At 52.6% G+C, this 14,172-nt stretch overlaps 1 protein-coding gene across 2 annotated transcripts; it reads left to right on the top strand.

Moving 5' to 3' along the window:
- Positions 1 to 415: 415 nt before the first annotated feature.
- On the top strand, positions 416 to 13,763 carry TMEM161A (transmembrane protein 161A). Of its 2 annotated transcripts, XM_006057994.4 has the most exons (12): positions 416 to 534; positions 4,186 to 4,289; positions 4,861 to 4,941; positions 5,337 to 5,434; positions 5,535 to 5,691; positions 7,121 to 7,272; positions 11,335 to 11,395; positions 11,495 to 11,638; positions 11,749 to 11,862; positions 12,016 to 12,190; positions 12,317 to 12,413; positions 12,744 to 13,763. In XM_006057994.4, exons 1-12 carry the CDS (start codon positions 532 to 534, stop codon positions 12,992 to 12,994), a joined length of 1,437 nt encoding a protein of 478 aa, XP_006058056.2. In that variant the 5' UTR covers positions 416 to 531; the 3' UTR covers positions 12,995 to 13,763. The 2 variants fall into 2 exon arrangements, with proteins under 2 accessions (XP_006058056.2, XP_044804300.1); XM_044948365.2 differs by lacking the exons at positions 5,535 to 5,691; positions 7,121 to 7,272.
- Positions 13,764 to 14,172: the final 409 nt, after the last annotated feature.

Raw genomic sequence — 14,172 nt, 5'->3', positions numbered from 1 at the left:
CAACCAGAGATGAATAAGGCTTTTGGCAGATGAAATAAAGGTTGGGGGGAAGATACAAGAAAGCAGGGCTGGTGGCTAGCTGTACTATTGTGAGTATAATAGTGTTGGCAGCAGACTGGAGTCAGGCGGAGGGCTCCGGATTCAGTCTGAGCAGTGGGGGTCGCCGAATGGTCTTGATCATTGGAGTTCCAGGCTCCGAACTCTCTAACGGGAGACAGTGATTTGATGAATAAGCATATTCGCTTTAAACCTGCGAAATAGGTGCAGGTGAGGAGATTGGGTCTCAGAAACAATGGTCTCCCTGGGGTCCCAGGGCCCCCGATCGGAGCGCGTCAAACATCTTTAAACTACAACTTCCGCCAAGCAATGCGAGTGACTCCTGGTCCTCGCGATTTGCCCCGACTCCAAGCCTGACGATTGGTTGGATGGGCTGCTTGTCAGACCAAAATCGGATTCTGATCGGTCGAGTTCCGCGCTGAGCTCTCTGAGCTCCAGGCCCAGGGGTACCCGCGCCGCGCTCCAGTCCGCAACATGGTAAGCCCGCAACTCTTAGCATGCGGCCCCCTGAAAGGCTACGGATTCCGCCGTGGGGGAGTCCAGAGAAACACCGAGGAGACAGAGATCCCTCTGTGGGGACTGGGGGCTCTGAGGGATTCCGGATCGCGCTGAGGGCTGTGTTTCCCTCTCTGGGGTTAGGTCTCGCTCCGCGATCTATGAGGGGGTCGGGGTTGTGCAAGGGAACTGGAAGGCCTTGAGCGTTCTGGGCTTCTGACAAGTCCCTGGGGTGCCTTCTAGGGGCCTGGGATCCTGCTGAGAGGCCGTCCCTTGGAGGGTGCTAGGGATCTGAACACCTTCGGAGCCCCGCAAGGGAGATCTGGGGTCCGACTGGGTCCCACTCTGGGCATGGTGTCCTGCAGGTGGGGACATACCGACAGGGTCCATCTGGGCTCCCTCGGGGTATGGGGTGTGTGAAGGACCAGGGAGAATCCTGAGAGGGGAGGGCCATGCTGAAGGGCTCAAGGTGGGCTCTGGGCAGGCGAGGATCCCAGAATTGGAGAGAGAACAGTTGGAACCCTCAGGTCTCACATGGTTCTGGGTCCAACCCATTCAGTTTATTCTTCATTATCCTGGCCTCTGTGGGCAAGGCTGGTGTTGGGTGAGGGCGGAGGCCCCACCCCCCACCCCAGTCCCTAGGACTGGGCAGAGGCAGCGACAGACTGGAGGGACTGGGAAAGGGGCCTGAACTTGCCTGCAGTAGGGGGCGTCCCTGAGGTGGGGTGTTGGAGGTGGGTCTGAAGTAAGAGCATTGATGAAAGGTGTTGGTGAAAGAGGAGGTCATTCCAGGGTGTGGGACGTTGTAGGAGGTGAGGGGAAGGGCTGTCTGAAATGGGATGCAGGAAAGTCCCATTGATGTTGTTGTTGAGTTGCTAAGTTGTGTCCGACTCTTTTGCGACCTCATGTATAGCCTGCAAGGTTCCTCTGTCCATGGGATTTCCCAGGCAAGAATACTGGAGTGGGTTGCTATTTCCTTCACCAGGGCATCTTCCCTGCCCAGGAATCAAACCTGTGTTTCCTTCATTGACAGGTGGACTCTCTACCTCTGAGCCAGCAGGGAAGCCCGCCACACTGATTTGATGTTACTTAGCAGGATTCTGGGATCACTGATCTAGGGAAGGGGTTTGAGCAGAGGAGGGACATGGGGTCATGGGAGGCTCCAGAGATCTTTGGAGATCTGCAGAGCGTGGACCCTAAGACCAGAGCTGTGCGGGGAGGGACATGAGAAACATCATTGGACAGACCTTGGGAGCCTTAGGTGGGGGGGATGCATGCCTTCCTTCTCTTCTCTTCCTCCCTCTCTTTCTCTCTTCTTCTCTTCCTCTCCCAGGTGCTGGGATCACAGTTTGAACCATGGGTCTCCTCCCTGAGAGGTGTCCGGGGTAATGGGGTTAGTGATGGAGAAGCCCTGGGGTCTGGGAGTGTCTCTGAGACCCAAATGGTTGGGCGTAGAGGGCGTTGGGGGAGAGAGCTGGGCAGTGAGGCAGGACCTGAGTAGGGTCCGCCGAGCCTTGCGGGCTGAGGAGTGGAGCTGGACATTCATTTGTGAGACTGGGAAGGTCCTGGGCCGCCTGGAGGAGGCATGTCCGGGGGAGGGATGGGTGGATGCTTGGGTCTCCAGGGAAGGGCCTGGAGGAGGCATGGTCTGTGGGCTCAGCAGAGAGATCTTGGCTGGAGATGCCGATGGGCTGGAGTTGTGCTGGGCTGTGTCGGTGGTTAAAACCCTGCCAGGGGATGGGTCACAAGGGAGAGGTGTCTGGAGAGCTAGGGAGACTGGAGAGCAGCTGCTGGGAGGTGCTGGATTTCCTAGGGAGGAGTGGAGGATGGGGTCCACGGGGAAGGGCAGGGCCCTTCAGAGAGCCCGACCACGGGCTCCAAGCCGGCCCACTGGGCTATCGGTCATTAATGCCTGCTAACCAGTCTGCACTTGGGTAGGGGTAAGGGTGAGCAGTGAGACCAGAAAGATGATGTCCCACCTCCTTACAGAAAAAATGCTCCTGGTGTCAGTTTACAAGTCACAACATAGAGAAAATATCCTAATAGTCCTTTCATTTTAAAGATGAATTTCTCAACAGTCATTCTGAATTACAGGGCTAAACCCGATAGCCATCACATTAGAGCTTTTCCTATTGAAGTTAGCTTATTTTGGCCTGATTAAAGGATAATTTTAATAATTAGTTTTAACATTAACATAATCTTTATTTCATTTAGTTGTTAATACCGTAATAGTAGCCGACAGCCTTCCTGAGCACTTTATTTTACATAATTAGCAAGCCGGCTTCCCAGATGGCGCTACTGTTCAAGAACCCACCTGGCAATGCTGCTGCTGCTGCTGCTGCTAAGTCGCTTCAGTCGTGTCCAACCCTGTGCGACCCCAGAGACGGCAGCCCACCAGGCAACCCTGTCCCTGGGATTCTCCAGGCAAGAACACTGGAGTGGGTTGCCATTTCCTTCTTCAATGCATGAAAGTGAAAAGTGAAAGTGAAGTCGCTCAGTCGTGTCCGACTCCTAGCGACCCCATGGACTGCAGCCTACCAGGCTCCTCCGTCCATGGGATTTTCCAGGCAAGAGTACTGGAGTGGGGTGCCATTGCTTTCTCCGTCCACCTGGCAATGCTGGAGACAAAAAAGATGGGAGTTCCATCCCTGGGTCGGGAAGATCCCCTGGCGGAGGAAATGGCAATCCACTCCAGTATTCTTGGCTGGGAAATCCCATGGACAGAGGAGCCTGGTGGGCTACAGTCCATGGGGTCACAAAAATTCAAACATGACTGAGTGACTTAGCACTGTTAGCAAATGGTTATTTACTACATTCATGCAGGAAAACCCATCTTCAGACTGATTACCAGAAACATTTTTTTTCTAAAAAATTTTAAAATAAGTATATGGAAATTTGTTATGCTTGTTTATGTTCCATAAACATATATGGAAATATGTTTAAAATGTTGTTAGTAGCACTCGGTGAGAAAATTCCTAATTAAATAAATTCATCCCACTCAAATGTGTAAGTGTTAATCCTGAAACAGGTAGTGGCCAGAAATAGACCAGACCTCTTTTCTCTTTGGTTGATTACAAAGGAAGGGAGACGGAGAAAGGATGATTTCAGTTTTCAGGGATAATTTCAGATGGAGAAAGACGTGGGGGATAGAGTCAGCTGGGTGAACAGGGAAGCTGGAAGTTCAGCTGAGACACAGTTGGTGCGTGGCGGGGCGGGGCGGTACCCCGGGAGAGGAGTCGCTTTCACTGGGTGTGCCCGGCTCGCTGTAGGTCCCGGAGGTGGTCGTGAGAGTATGTGAAACAAAATAGGAAGCACCCCATTTCCAGATGAGGAAACTGAGGCTCAGGGAGATTGTTACCTTAAATCCTTAGCACAGGAGGTTATTGAGCCCCAGTCTCTGCTCCAGCACGTGCTCTCCGCCACCGCACACCCCTGCCAGGACCCGCGCCTTGCTGGGGCTCCCAGGGTTGGGAGCCCACCCTCGGACCCTTCCCCAAGTAGCAGCTGGAGCCAGGGAGGGCCTCCCTCCCCCACCTGGCTTCAGTTTCAGCGTCTCTCTATAAATAGCCGGGTTTTCGAAGGTGAGCTTGTAACCCTCTGGCAGGCACTGCCTTTCACGTCTCCTCCCTGCAGGCGGTCCTTGGAGTGCAGCTGGTGGTGACCCTGCTTACCGCCACCCTCATGCATAGGCTGGCGCCGCACTGCTCCTTCGCGCGCTGGCTGCTCTGCAATGGCAGGTGAGCCACGCCCCTCCCCCGGGCGGTGGGCGGGACCCCAAAGGCTCCGCCCCCTTGTTTCCCCAGCCCCGCCTCACGCCCTGTAAGGCGAGGGTTTTTTAAAGAACTTTACTGAGATAATTGACCCAATAATTGCAAGCACACAGTTGGATCAGTTTTGACAGATTGTACACATCGCTGAGACCATCTCCACACTCAAAGGAGTAGCTGCTCCCCTTTCTCCCTACTCTACCTATAGATCTTATTTCCTAAAATTCTTTGTCAGGGTTTGGGTCTTGGACCCTTTTTGAAAACCCAGGGGCAATTGTGAACTCTCTTTCCAGGACAATTCACATGCCAGTTCCGCCAGGAGAGTTAGCCAGAAGATTCTAGGGTGTCTAGGACCCCTGCTGCACTACCGTGTCGACCCCCAGCCCACCTCCCCCGCCTTCCTTTGACCTTCGATGACACTTGCCCATCCTGTCCCAGGCTTATCAGGGCCAGTCTTCCCTCTGCAGTCTCAGCTTTCGAGGTTCACCACACTGATCCCGTCCATGCCCAGGCTTTCCTGACCGCCTCTGTTTGCCTTCAGTCTCTTCCGATACAAGCACCCTTCGGAGGAAGAGCTGCGGGCCCTGGCAGGGAAGCAGAAGCCCAGAGGCAGGAAGGAGCGGTGAGTGAACCCCCAGCTTGAGGTCAGTGGCTCCCTTCCAGGGGAGACCCTGAGGGCACAGCGCCTGCCCTGCACACGTCCAGGCACTGCTCTGGGCATAGGCAAGTTGGAGACACCCCAGGAGAACTGGGGACACCCCAGGCTGAGGAGGTGGTCGCTGTCTTTCACTGTTTGCCTTCCGTTGGCATCCAATGCTCATTGGAAGTTTGCTCGGGGACAGCCCTGTGGTGGGTGGTGGCTACCCCCTGGCATTCAGAGGACACCCAGGCTGGGGTGAAGGTACCCTCTAGACACTAGAGCCTCCCAAGCCGGGGTGGAGGATGCCCCCGTGGCTCCCTGGGCAGGGGAAGACGGAGGCTGCCGACGCGATTCCCGCTCATCTCCCCTGCTCCCAGGTGGGCCAATGGCTGTAGTGAGGAGAAGCCGTTATCTGTGCCCCGAGACGCTCCGTTCCAGCTGCAGACCTGTCCGCTCACAGCTGTTGATGCACTTGGTAACAGCTGGGTCCCCACCCCCCACTCACACCCTGGTGGAGTTGGTGGGGAGCCTCCTGGGCGGGCTAAGCTGGGGGCTGAGTGGCGTGCTCTCTGCAGTCCTGCGCTTCTTCCTGGAGTACCAGTGGTTTGTGGACTTCGCCGTGTACTCAGGCGGTGTGTACCTCTTCACGGAGGCCTACTACTACATGCTGGGCCCAGCCAAGGAGACCAACATCGCGGTATTCTGGTGTCTGCTCACCATTGCTTTCTCTATGTATCCTTTCTCCTGCTGGGGGAGGTGGAGGCCCCCGGAAGCTGGATCTGAGGCTCCTTCTCCCCACTAAACTGGCACATCAGTTACCGAGTGCCGTGCGGTAAACCTGCCCAAAACTCGGTGGGGGTAAAGCAATCGCCCTTTTATTTGTTTTCCTGGCCGGGTTTCAGCTGGGTTGCTTCATCTCTGCTCCAGGTTAGAGCAGGCTTCCTCACCCAGAGCGGCACTGCAGGCCCCCTAATGCTTGGCCTGAAGTCGGTCCACCCCATCCCTGTCCATTCTCTGGGTCAAAGCAGCTCACAGGCCGGGGTAGATGCAGGGGCTAGCAAAGAGACACCCCTCTTTAATTGTCTTTACTAAGCTGCATAGAGAACAGAGGCGAAACTGTGACTTTGAGGACCCAAGTTAGAGGCGGTGTCCTTGTGGAATGGGGTTGTGAAGAAAGGCAGCCCATCTTGAAACCCACACCACTGGTTCTGGAAAGCCCTGGAGGGTCTCTTTCAGGAGAGGTTAGAGATAGAAGCTCTATCTCTGGCAGCCTCTCGGAGGAGCAGGAAACAGGACCTGTGAACGCAGCCGGGAGGCCGTGTGGGTAAGGGAGACTTGACCTGAAGAGAGAGTTGGTGGCCGGTGCTTTTTCCTTGGTTGGTAGTATTTACTTTTGGCTTCGCTGGGTCTTTGCTGTCGCAGGCGGGCTTTTCTCTCTAAATGAGTGAGCAGCAGGTTCTCTTGCTGTGGATCACAGGCTCTCGGGCGCGAGGGCTTCAGTGCTTGCAGCCCCTGGGCTCAGTAGTTTTGGTACACAGGCTAAATTGTCTTAAGCCTTGTGGGATCTTCCCAGACCAAGGATCGAACCCCTGTCCTCAGCACTGGCGGGCAGAGTCGTGACCACTGCACTACCGGGGAAGCACAGGGGCTACTCTTGGTTGTGGTGCTTGGGCTTCTCACTGCAGGGGCTTCTCCTGTGGGGGAGCACGGGCTCCAGGCACACGGGCGCCAGTCGTTGCGGCTCTCAGGCTCTAGAGTGTGGGCTCAGTAGTTATGGAGCACAGGCTTAGTTGCTCCATTGCATGTGGGATCTTCCCGGACCGGATATCGTGCCTCCTGCATTGGCAGGTGGATTCTTAACCACTGGACCACCGGGAAGCCCGTGCTGGCCATTTCTACCTGACCACAGGCAGCGTGATGAGGCCAGGCTGGAGGCCTGGCTCGGGCTCACTCGCTCTCCGGTAACCCAGGCCTGAAGAGTAGTGAGCCTTGTGTCCTGGGCTTTCCCTGCGTCTGTCTTCTTTATCACGGCCCTGCTCTCCAGGACTCTGAACCTGAACGTCCACGTTTGTGGTCTGGAGTTGGGGGTCACTGGCTGCGGTTGGAGGATGGGGTGGGGGGGTCACTACAGATACCCGAGGCCTCCTTAGCCCTGCCGCAGCAAGGTGTTCCTGACGGTGACCCGGCTGTACTTCAGCGCGGAGGAGGGAGGCGAGCGCTCCGTCTGCCTCGCCTTCGCCTTCCTCTTCCTGCTGCTGGCCATGCTGGTGCAGGTGGTGCAGGAGGAGACGCTGGAGCTGGGCCTGGAGCCAGGTGCGTGCGTCCGGGGCCTGGGGCGCCACCTCATCACTCCCTTGTGTAAGCTGGTGAGGGTGGCTGTGAGTGCCTTTTCACCTCCATGCAGAAGGTGAAGGAGGGAGCCCTGGGGCCGGGGCAGTCTCCGCGGGTACTCGGCACCTGCGTGCCCCCTTGGGCTTTGGGGAGAGAGGACACCCCTCTCACCGATGGGGGCCTGCGCCGGGACTTTTCCCGGGCCCTTCTGCTCCCCAGGCTGTCCTCTGCTCAGCAGCCATGGTGATTTAATATTTACCCACTCTAATTCAATTTGGGAGAGGAAATAGATATATAGAGTAATATTCATAAAGTACAAGAGGATATAGAATAAAATCATCCTTCCACACTGGTTCTCCTCCCCAGAGGAAACCTAGGGTGGCACGTTGCCTTATTCACGTAAGACGGCGTACATGGCTCTACACCTTGTCTTTTTCTCTTAAAAACAATATTATTATCATATTAAGTGCAGTAAGTCAGACAAAGAAAGACTAATAGTGTATGATACTACTTATATGTGGAATCTTAAAAGATGATATAAATGAACTTATTTACAAAAATAAAAAAAAAACCTTACAGGCACAGAAAACAAACTTATAGTTACCAAAGGGGATGGGGAGGGGCAGATAGGTTAGGAATTTGGGATTAACATAGACACACTATTATATATAAAATAGATAAGCAACAAGGACTTACTGTATAGCACAAGGAGCTATATGCAGTATCTTGTAATAGCCTATTGTGGAAACGAATCTGAAAAAGAATAGATTTTTGTATATATATCTGAACCACTTTGCTGTATACCTGAAATTAACACAACATTGTTAATTAGCTGTACTTTAAAAAAAATAAGTATTGGAGGTTGTCCCTAGATGCTACATACAGTAATAGAATGTTACAGTAACATAGTAACAGTAATTCGATACCGCATTTTGTAACTTTATGAATTTTCTGTGATTATTTAACTAGGCCTCAATTTATGGACATTTAAGTCTTTCTCCTGTTAAATCTGTTGCACAAAGCCATGCTATTATACAACGGTGTTGCACAGGAGCAACCTTCTGCCTGTGACCCTGTGCAAGAAAGTGCATGTGTAATTTTAATAATGTTGTTGGAAAATTGCCCATCAGAAAGAGGTGTGTGAACATACATATCCCCACATCCTCGCCAATGTATTTCCTCAGACTTTTTTGTCTCGGGGGATCTGATGGGTGAAAATGTAAAAGAGGATCAGCATCTTTCCGTGTGTTGAAGAGCCATTTCTATTTCCCTTCTGGGAAGGATTTGTTCTTTTGCCCAGTTTTCTACTGGGTTGTTGACCATTATTTTATTGATTTGTAGGAGCTCTTCATATATTAAGGAAATCGGCCTTTATGTGTGATAGGAGTCGTACATTTTTTTTTCAGTTTCTCATTTTTGTTTTGATTTTTTTTTTCTGCTTCTTGAATGATCTTTTAAAAACATAATTTGGATCACTCTTCTGCCCAACACCAGACTCTAATGGTCTTTGGATAAAGATAAAAATCCTCACCGTGGCCCACATGACCCTGCTGACTCCTTGAGCTTTGTTATCACCAATACTTCCTACCTTTCAATTTTTAAATTATGTGATGAATATATATATATATATATATGAGAACAGATATATAAATTACAAAGCCAAATAATGTAAACACTCATGAATCTACTCTCCCATTCAGCAGGCTGCCTTTTTGTTTTGTTGATAGTTTCTTTCACGGTGCAAAATCTTTTTAGTTTAATAGAGGCCCATTTGCTTGTTTTTGCTTTTGCTTGCCTTGCCTGAAGATACATGTTCAAAAAATATTGCTAAGACCAGTGTCAAAGCGTGTAGCACCTATGTTTTCTTCTAGGATTCTTTTGGTCTCACATCTTACATTCAAGTCTTTAATCCATTTTGAGTTTATTTTTATATATGATGTGAGGAAGTAACCCAGTTTGGTTTTTTGGCATGTAGCTGTCCGGTTTTCCCAGCATCATTTATTGAAGAGGCTGTCTTTTCCCATTGTGTATTCTTGCCTCCTTTGTTGATTAATTGACCTTGTAGAGTGCTCCAGGTATTCTTGATTAACATATATTCTCTTCCTCTCTGTGTCCAATAAATTCACATTTCCATCTTTCCATCTTCTGATTATATCAGAAACAAAAAGGGTTAATCTCCCTCTGGGATGGTACTGTGCTGTGCTAAGTCGCTTCAGTCATGTCCGACTCTCTGACCCTATGGACTAAAACCCTCCAGGCTCCTCTGTCCACGGGATTCTCCGGGCAAGAATACCGGAGTGGGTTGCCATGCCTCCTCCAGGGGCTCTTCCCAACCCAGGGATGGAATCCTCCTCTCTTGTGTCTTCTGCGGTGGCAGGTGGGTTCTTTACCACTAGCGCCACCTGGGAAGCCCCAGACTTCTGGGATGGTGGAAGCCTTAATTTCTCTTAGTAGTTCTGTAAGTGTTTTCTTTATATATTTTGAAGCTAATTGACAAGGTGTTTACAGGTTGAAAAATGCTACATCTTCCTGGAAAATCAGCCATTTTTTTTTCATGATGTATTGACCCCTTCTGACTTACTTCCATCTTAGCCTAGTTTGTCTGGGTCAGTATAGTCTTTTCAGCTGCTTTCTTCCTTCCTTTCTTTCTAAATTGAGATATAATTGACATATAACATTATATTAGTTTCAGATGTATAACATGGTTCAATACTTGTGTGTATTGCAAAATGATCACAGTAAGTCTAATTAACAACCATCACCCCACATAGTTACACATTTTTTTCCTTGTGGTGAGAATTTTAAGATCTACTCACTTAGCAACTTTCAAATTTACAGTACTACCTTTCTTTTGACTAGTACTTTACTTTCAACCTTCCAGTGACCTCATGTTGAGATATGTCTACTTTAAAACACAATCAAGTCTGACAGGCTGTATCATTTAGCTTCAAGTTTAATCCACTTACATTTATTGTGATTTCTGACCTTTTTGGCCTTGTTTCTACCATCTTACATTTTCACTTTCTATTTGTTCTTTTCTGTTGTTGCTCTTGAGAGTGACTGCCAAATTAATTGTCCTTCCTTTTAGGTAGGACTTCTGACTGCTCTGAGTTCTTTGTTTTTGGTATTCCGCAATTTCACCACAGTGTGTCTAGGTATGGATGTCTTTGTATTTATCTGGTTTTATATACTTTGTATGTATCATGCATTCTGCAGACTTTTCAGTCATTCTCTTCCAATATCTCTTCTCCTTCATTCTCTCTCTTCTCTTGCTTTGGGGCTCTGACTTAACCTGTATTGAACTTTCTATTGTGTTCTCCTTGTCTCCTAATCTCCCTTCATATTTCACACCTTCTTGTCCTTCTGAGGTGGAATCTGAGTGATTTCTTCAGATCCAATTCATCAGTTAATTCCTTGGGCTGTTTCTAGTATCATTTCAGTAATCATATTTTCCTTTTGGAAGAGCTTAATTGGTTCCTTTGCAAATCCACTTGGTCCTCTGAGGTAGTCTCATGTCACCTGTTCTGTGACTCCAGCTTTTACTTTCCTCAGTCACTTCACACAGAATTTATAATACCAATTTCTGAAGTCTTTGGAACTTAAGCTTATCTTTTTTTTTTTTTTCCTTCTGCTGATTCACTTTGATGATTTGTTTCCTCATGTGTCTGGTGATTTTGGTTGTGAGCTCATATTTATTTGCTTCTACTCTATGGGAAATGTGGGGGCCTGAACTGAGAATTCTTTCCGGGACGTTGGTTTTCTCTTATGGAGCCCTTCATGACCCGCCAGCATCCAGGAAGCTCAGACTCAGTGCCCTGTGCCCCCATGTCCCCGAGTGTCTGCCTAGCACATCCTCCTGAGACGCACATCCTCCTGAGACGCACATCCTCCTGAGCCGCACAAGACTGGGAACAGTGCTTGTCGCAGGGCCAGGCTGTCACTAGTGCGTTCTCACCTGGGGAGCGAATGCACGTCTGGGAGGTGAGGCAGAGCGGCCCTGGGCCTGGGGCCTACTGGACACCGCCCTCTTTCTGTCTTCCCCAGGCCTGGACAGTATGTCCCAGAACTTGGAGCCGCTTCTGAAGATGCAAGGCTGGGACTGGGCGTGAGTCCTGGGAAGGGAGGGAGAGCCGCGGCAGGCTGCGACCTGCACACAGGGTGCGGGCCTGCCACAGGAGCCCCCTGACCCCTCTCTTTCCCCCAGTCTCCCCCTGGTCAAGCTGGCCATCCGCGTGGGGCTGGCGGTGGTGGGCTCCATGCTGGGTGCCTTCCTCACCTTCCCAGGCCTGCGACTGGCCCAGACCCACCATGATGCACTGACCATGTCTGAAGACCGGCCCATGCTGCAGTTACGTGGGGGACCGGCTGGGTGAGGGGTGAGGGGTTAGGGAGCCTGGAGGGGGGTGCAAGGGGGGCGGTGGGTGCCCTCGCCTACCAGCTCCGTGCCCTTGCCCCCAGGTTCCTCTTGCACACCAGTTTCCTGTCCCCCCTGTTTGTCCTATGGCTCTGGACCAAGCCCATGGCGCGGGACTTCCTGCACCAGGCTCCCTTGGGGCGCACGTCGTTCTCTCTGTGAGTATGGCAGTGGGGCTGGGAGGCCGGGCAGCTGGGGCCCCCTCTGGGTACTCCGGACTCTGAGGCTAAGGGAGGAGCCCTGGGTCCTGCGGGAGGGTCCTGCGACCGAGGACGGCTTCACTAGCCCCGTCGTCGCCCCTCTCGGCACAGGCTGTCTGATTCCGCCTTCGACTCACTGCGCCTCTGGGTGCTGGTGGTACTGTGCCTGCTGCGGCTGGCGGTGACCCGGCCCCACCTGCAGGCCTACCTGTGCCTGGCCAAGGCCCGCGTGGAGCAGCTGCGGCGGGAGGCCGGCCGCATCGAGGCCCGAGAGATCCAGCGGCGGGTACCAACGCTGGCGGGGAGGGAATCCGGGGCTCGGGGTGTGGGCCACTGGCCCCTGGCCCCTGGGGCCTGAGGTTACCCGGAGCGCGAAGGTCCCCGGCTGCAGCCACTGCTACCTGCCCCCCAGGTGGTGCGGGTGTACTGCTACGTGACGGTTGTGAGCCTGCAGTACTTGACTCCGCTCATCCTCATGCTCAACTGCACGCTGCTGCTGAAGACCCTGGGTAAGAAGAACCAGCCTGGGCGGGAGCGGGGTGGGGCGGAGCCAGGGGGCGGGGTCTGGAGTTGGATCAGGGCGGGGCTCGGGGCTGGGGTTGCAATGGGGTGTGTGAGCGGCGGGCATGGCCCAGAATGGATCGAGGTGACGGCGAGGCCTGGCGATGAGGGAGGGGGCAGAGGCTGGAGAGAGCGAGGCGAAGCCTCGAGTGGGGACCGAAGATGGGGTGCGGGTAGAGCCTGGGAAGGGGCGAGTGACTGTCAGCCAGGGTCTGGGGTCCCGGAGGCCAGCACCGCCTGTACCTCCACCCGCCCCTCCCTCTACCCTCTTCTTGCAGGCGGCTACTCCTGGGGCCTGGGCCCGGTCCCCACACTGTCCCCCACCCCGCCTTCAGCCCACGATGGCCCGGTCGGCCCCGAGGAGGATGAGGCCCAGCAGACTGCAGCCCTGATCGCCGGGGCCCTGGGCAGCCTGCTCACGCCTCTCTTCCTCCGCGGAATCCTCGCCTTTCTCATCTGGTGGATCGCCGCCTGCCAACTGCTCTCCAGCCTCTTCGGCCTGTACTTCCACCAGCATCTGGCGGGCTAGTAGCTCTCTTGCAGACACTCCTGTGGTCCGGGGTTTGGTCCTGGGCCAGCGGGGCCCGGCTCACCCCCTCGGTGTCCCCAGGTGCAAGGCGCTCTCGGGAGTTCCCGCTGCGCGGCTCCCTCTTCACCACAGTGCCTGAGCCGTGGGCCTGGCCTTGGACGCTGAGCTTCTGCCTCAAAACCGCCTCCCCAGACCCAGCAGCAGAGGGTCCCACGGCCGGCCACTGTTCCCAGAAGGCACCTGCCCACTTTGACTGCAGGGGGCGTCTGCGGCGTCGGAGGGGGCACTCTTCTGAACAAATAAAGGAGCGAGCCGCTTTTAACAAACAGGATTCAAGTGGTTTGGGAGGCAGCTTTCTGCATGTTGTGGCAGGGTGGGTGGGGGCCCGGAGAGTCTACAGAGGGCCTACATTGCTGAGTGAGGGGAATGATGAAGGAAGAGCTTAGCAAAGGCCTGGAAGGAAGAAGCAAAGCCCTGGTAGAAAGCTGACATGGGAACAAGTAAATAAACTGGGAAAACTACACGAAAAGAAGTGATTTCTTTTTACAAGGAACGATCTCAGATGGACTCCGGGGAGAGACAAAAAAGCAGGTAGTGTTAAATTGTGACATGCTATTTTTTAACTTGTCAGATTATGGAAGATCAAAAAGGCTGGTGTTTATGATCTGAATTGTGTCTTCCTCCCAGTTCCTATGTTGAGGGCCTAACCCCCAGGACTTCAGGATTGGATTGTATTTGGAGATAGGGATTAAAAGTGATTATGCTGAAATGAGGCTGGAGACTTCACTAGTGGTCCAGTGGTTAAGAATCCACCTGCCAATGCAGGAGACACAGGTTTGATTCCTGGTCCGAGAGGATCCCACATGTCGTGGAGCAGCTAAACCCGTGTGCTGCAACTATTCAGCCTGGGCACTTAGAGCCCGTGCTCTGCCACAAAAGCAGCCACCCCAACAAAGAGTAGCTCCTGCTCGCCACAATTGAGAAAGCCCAGGTGCAACAGTGAAGATGCAGTGCAGCAAAAAACAAATAACAGATAATTTTTAAAAAATGAGGTTGATAGGGTGGGCCCTGATCCAGTAGGACTAGTATCCTTACAAGAGGAAAAAAAAAAAATTATTTTTACAAGAGGAAATTTGGACCTGAACTTGTGTTACCTGAAAACTAGGTTCAGCTCTTGT

This window comes from Bubalus bubalis, chromosome 9 (assembly GCF_019923935.1).
Source record: "Bubalus bubalis isolate 160015118507 breed Murrah chromosome 9, NDDB_SH_1, whole genome shotgun sequence".
NCBI classification, from domain to species: Eukaryota; Metazoa; Chordata; class Mammalia; order Artiodactyla; family Bovidae; genus Bubalus; species Bubalus bubalis.
The sequence above is the reverse complement of the archived record's forward strand: the minus strand, read 5'-3'. Positions and strand labels throughout refer to the sequence as shown.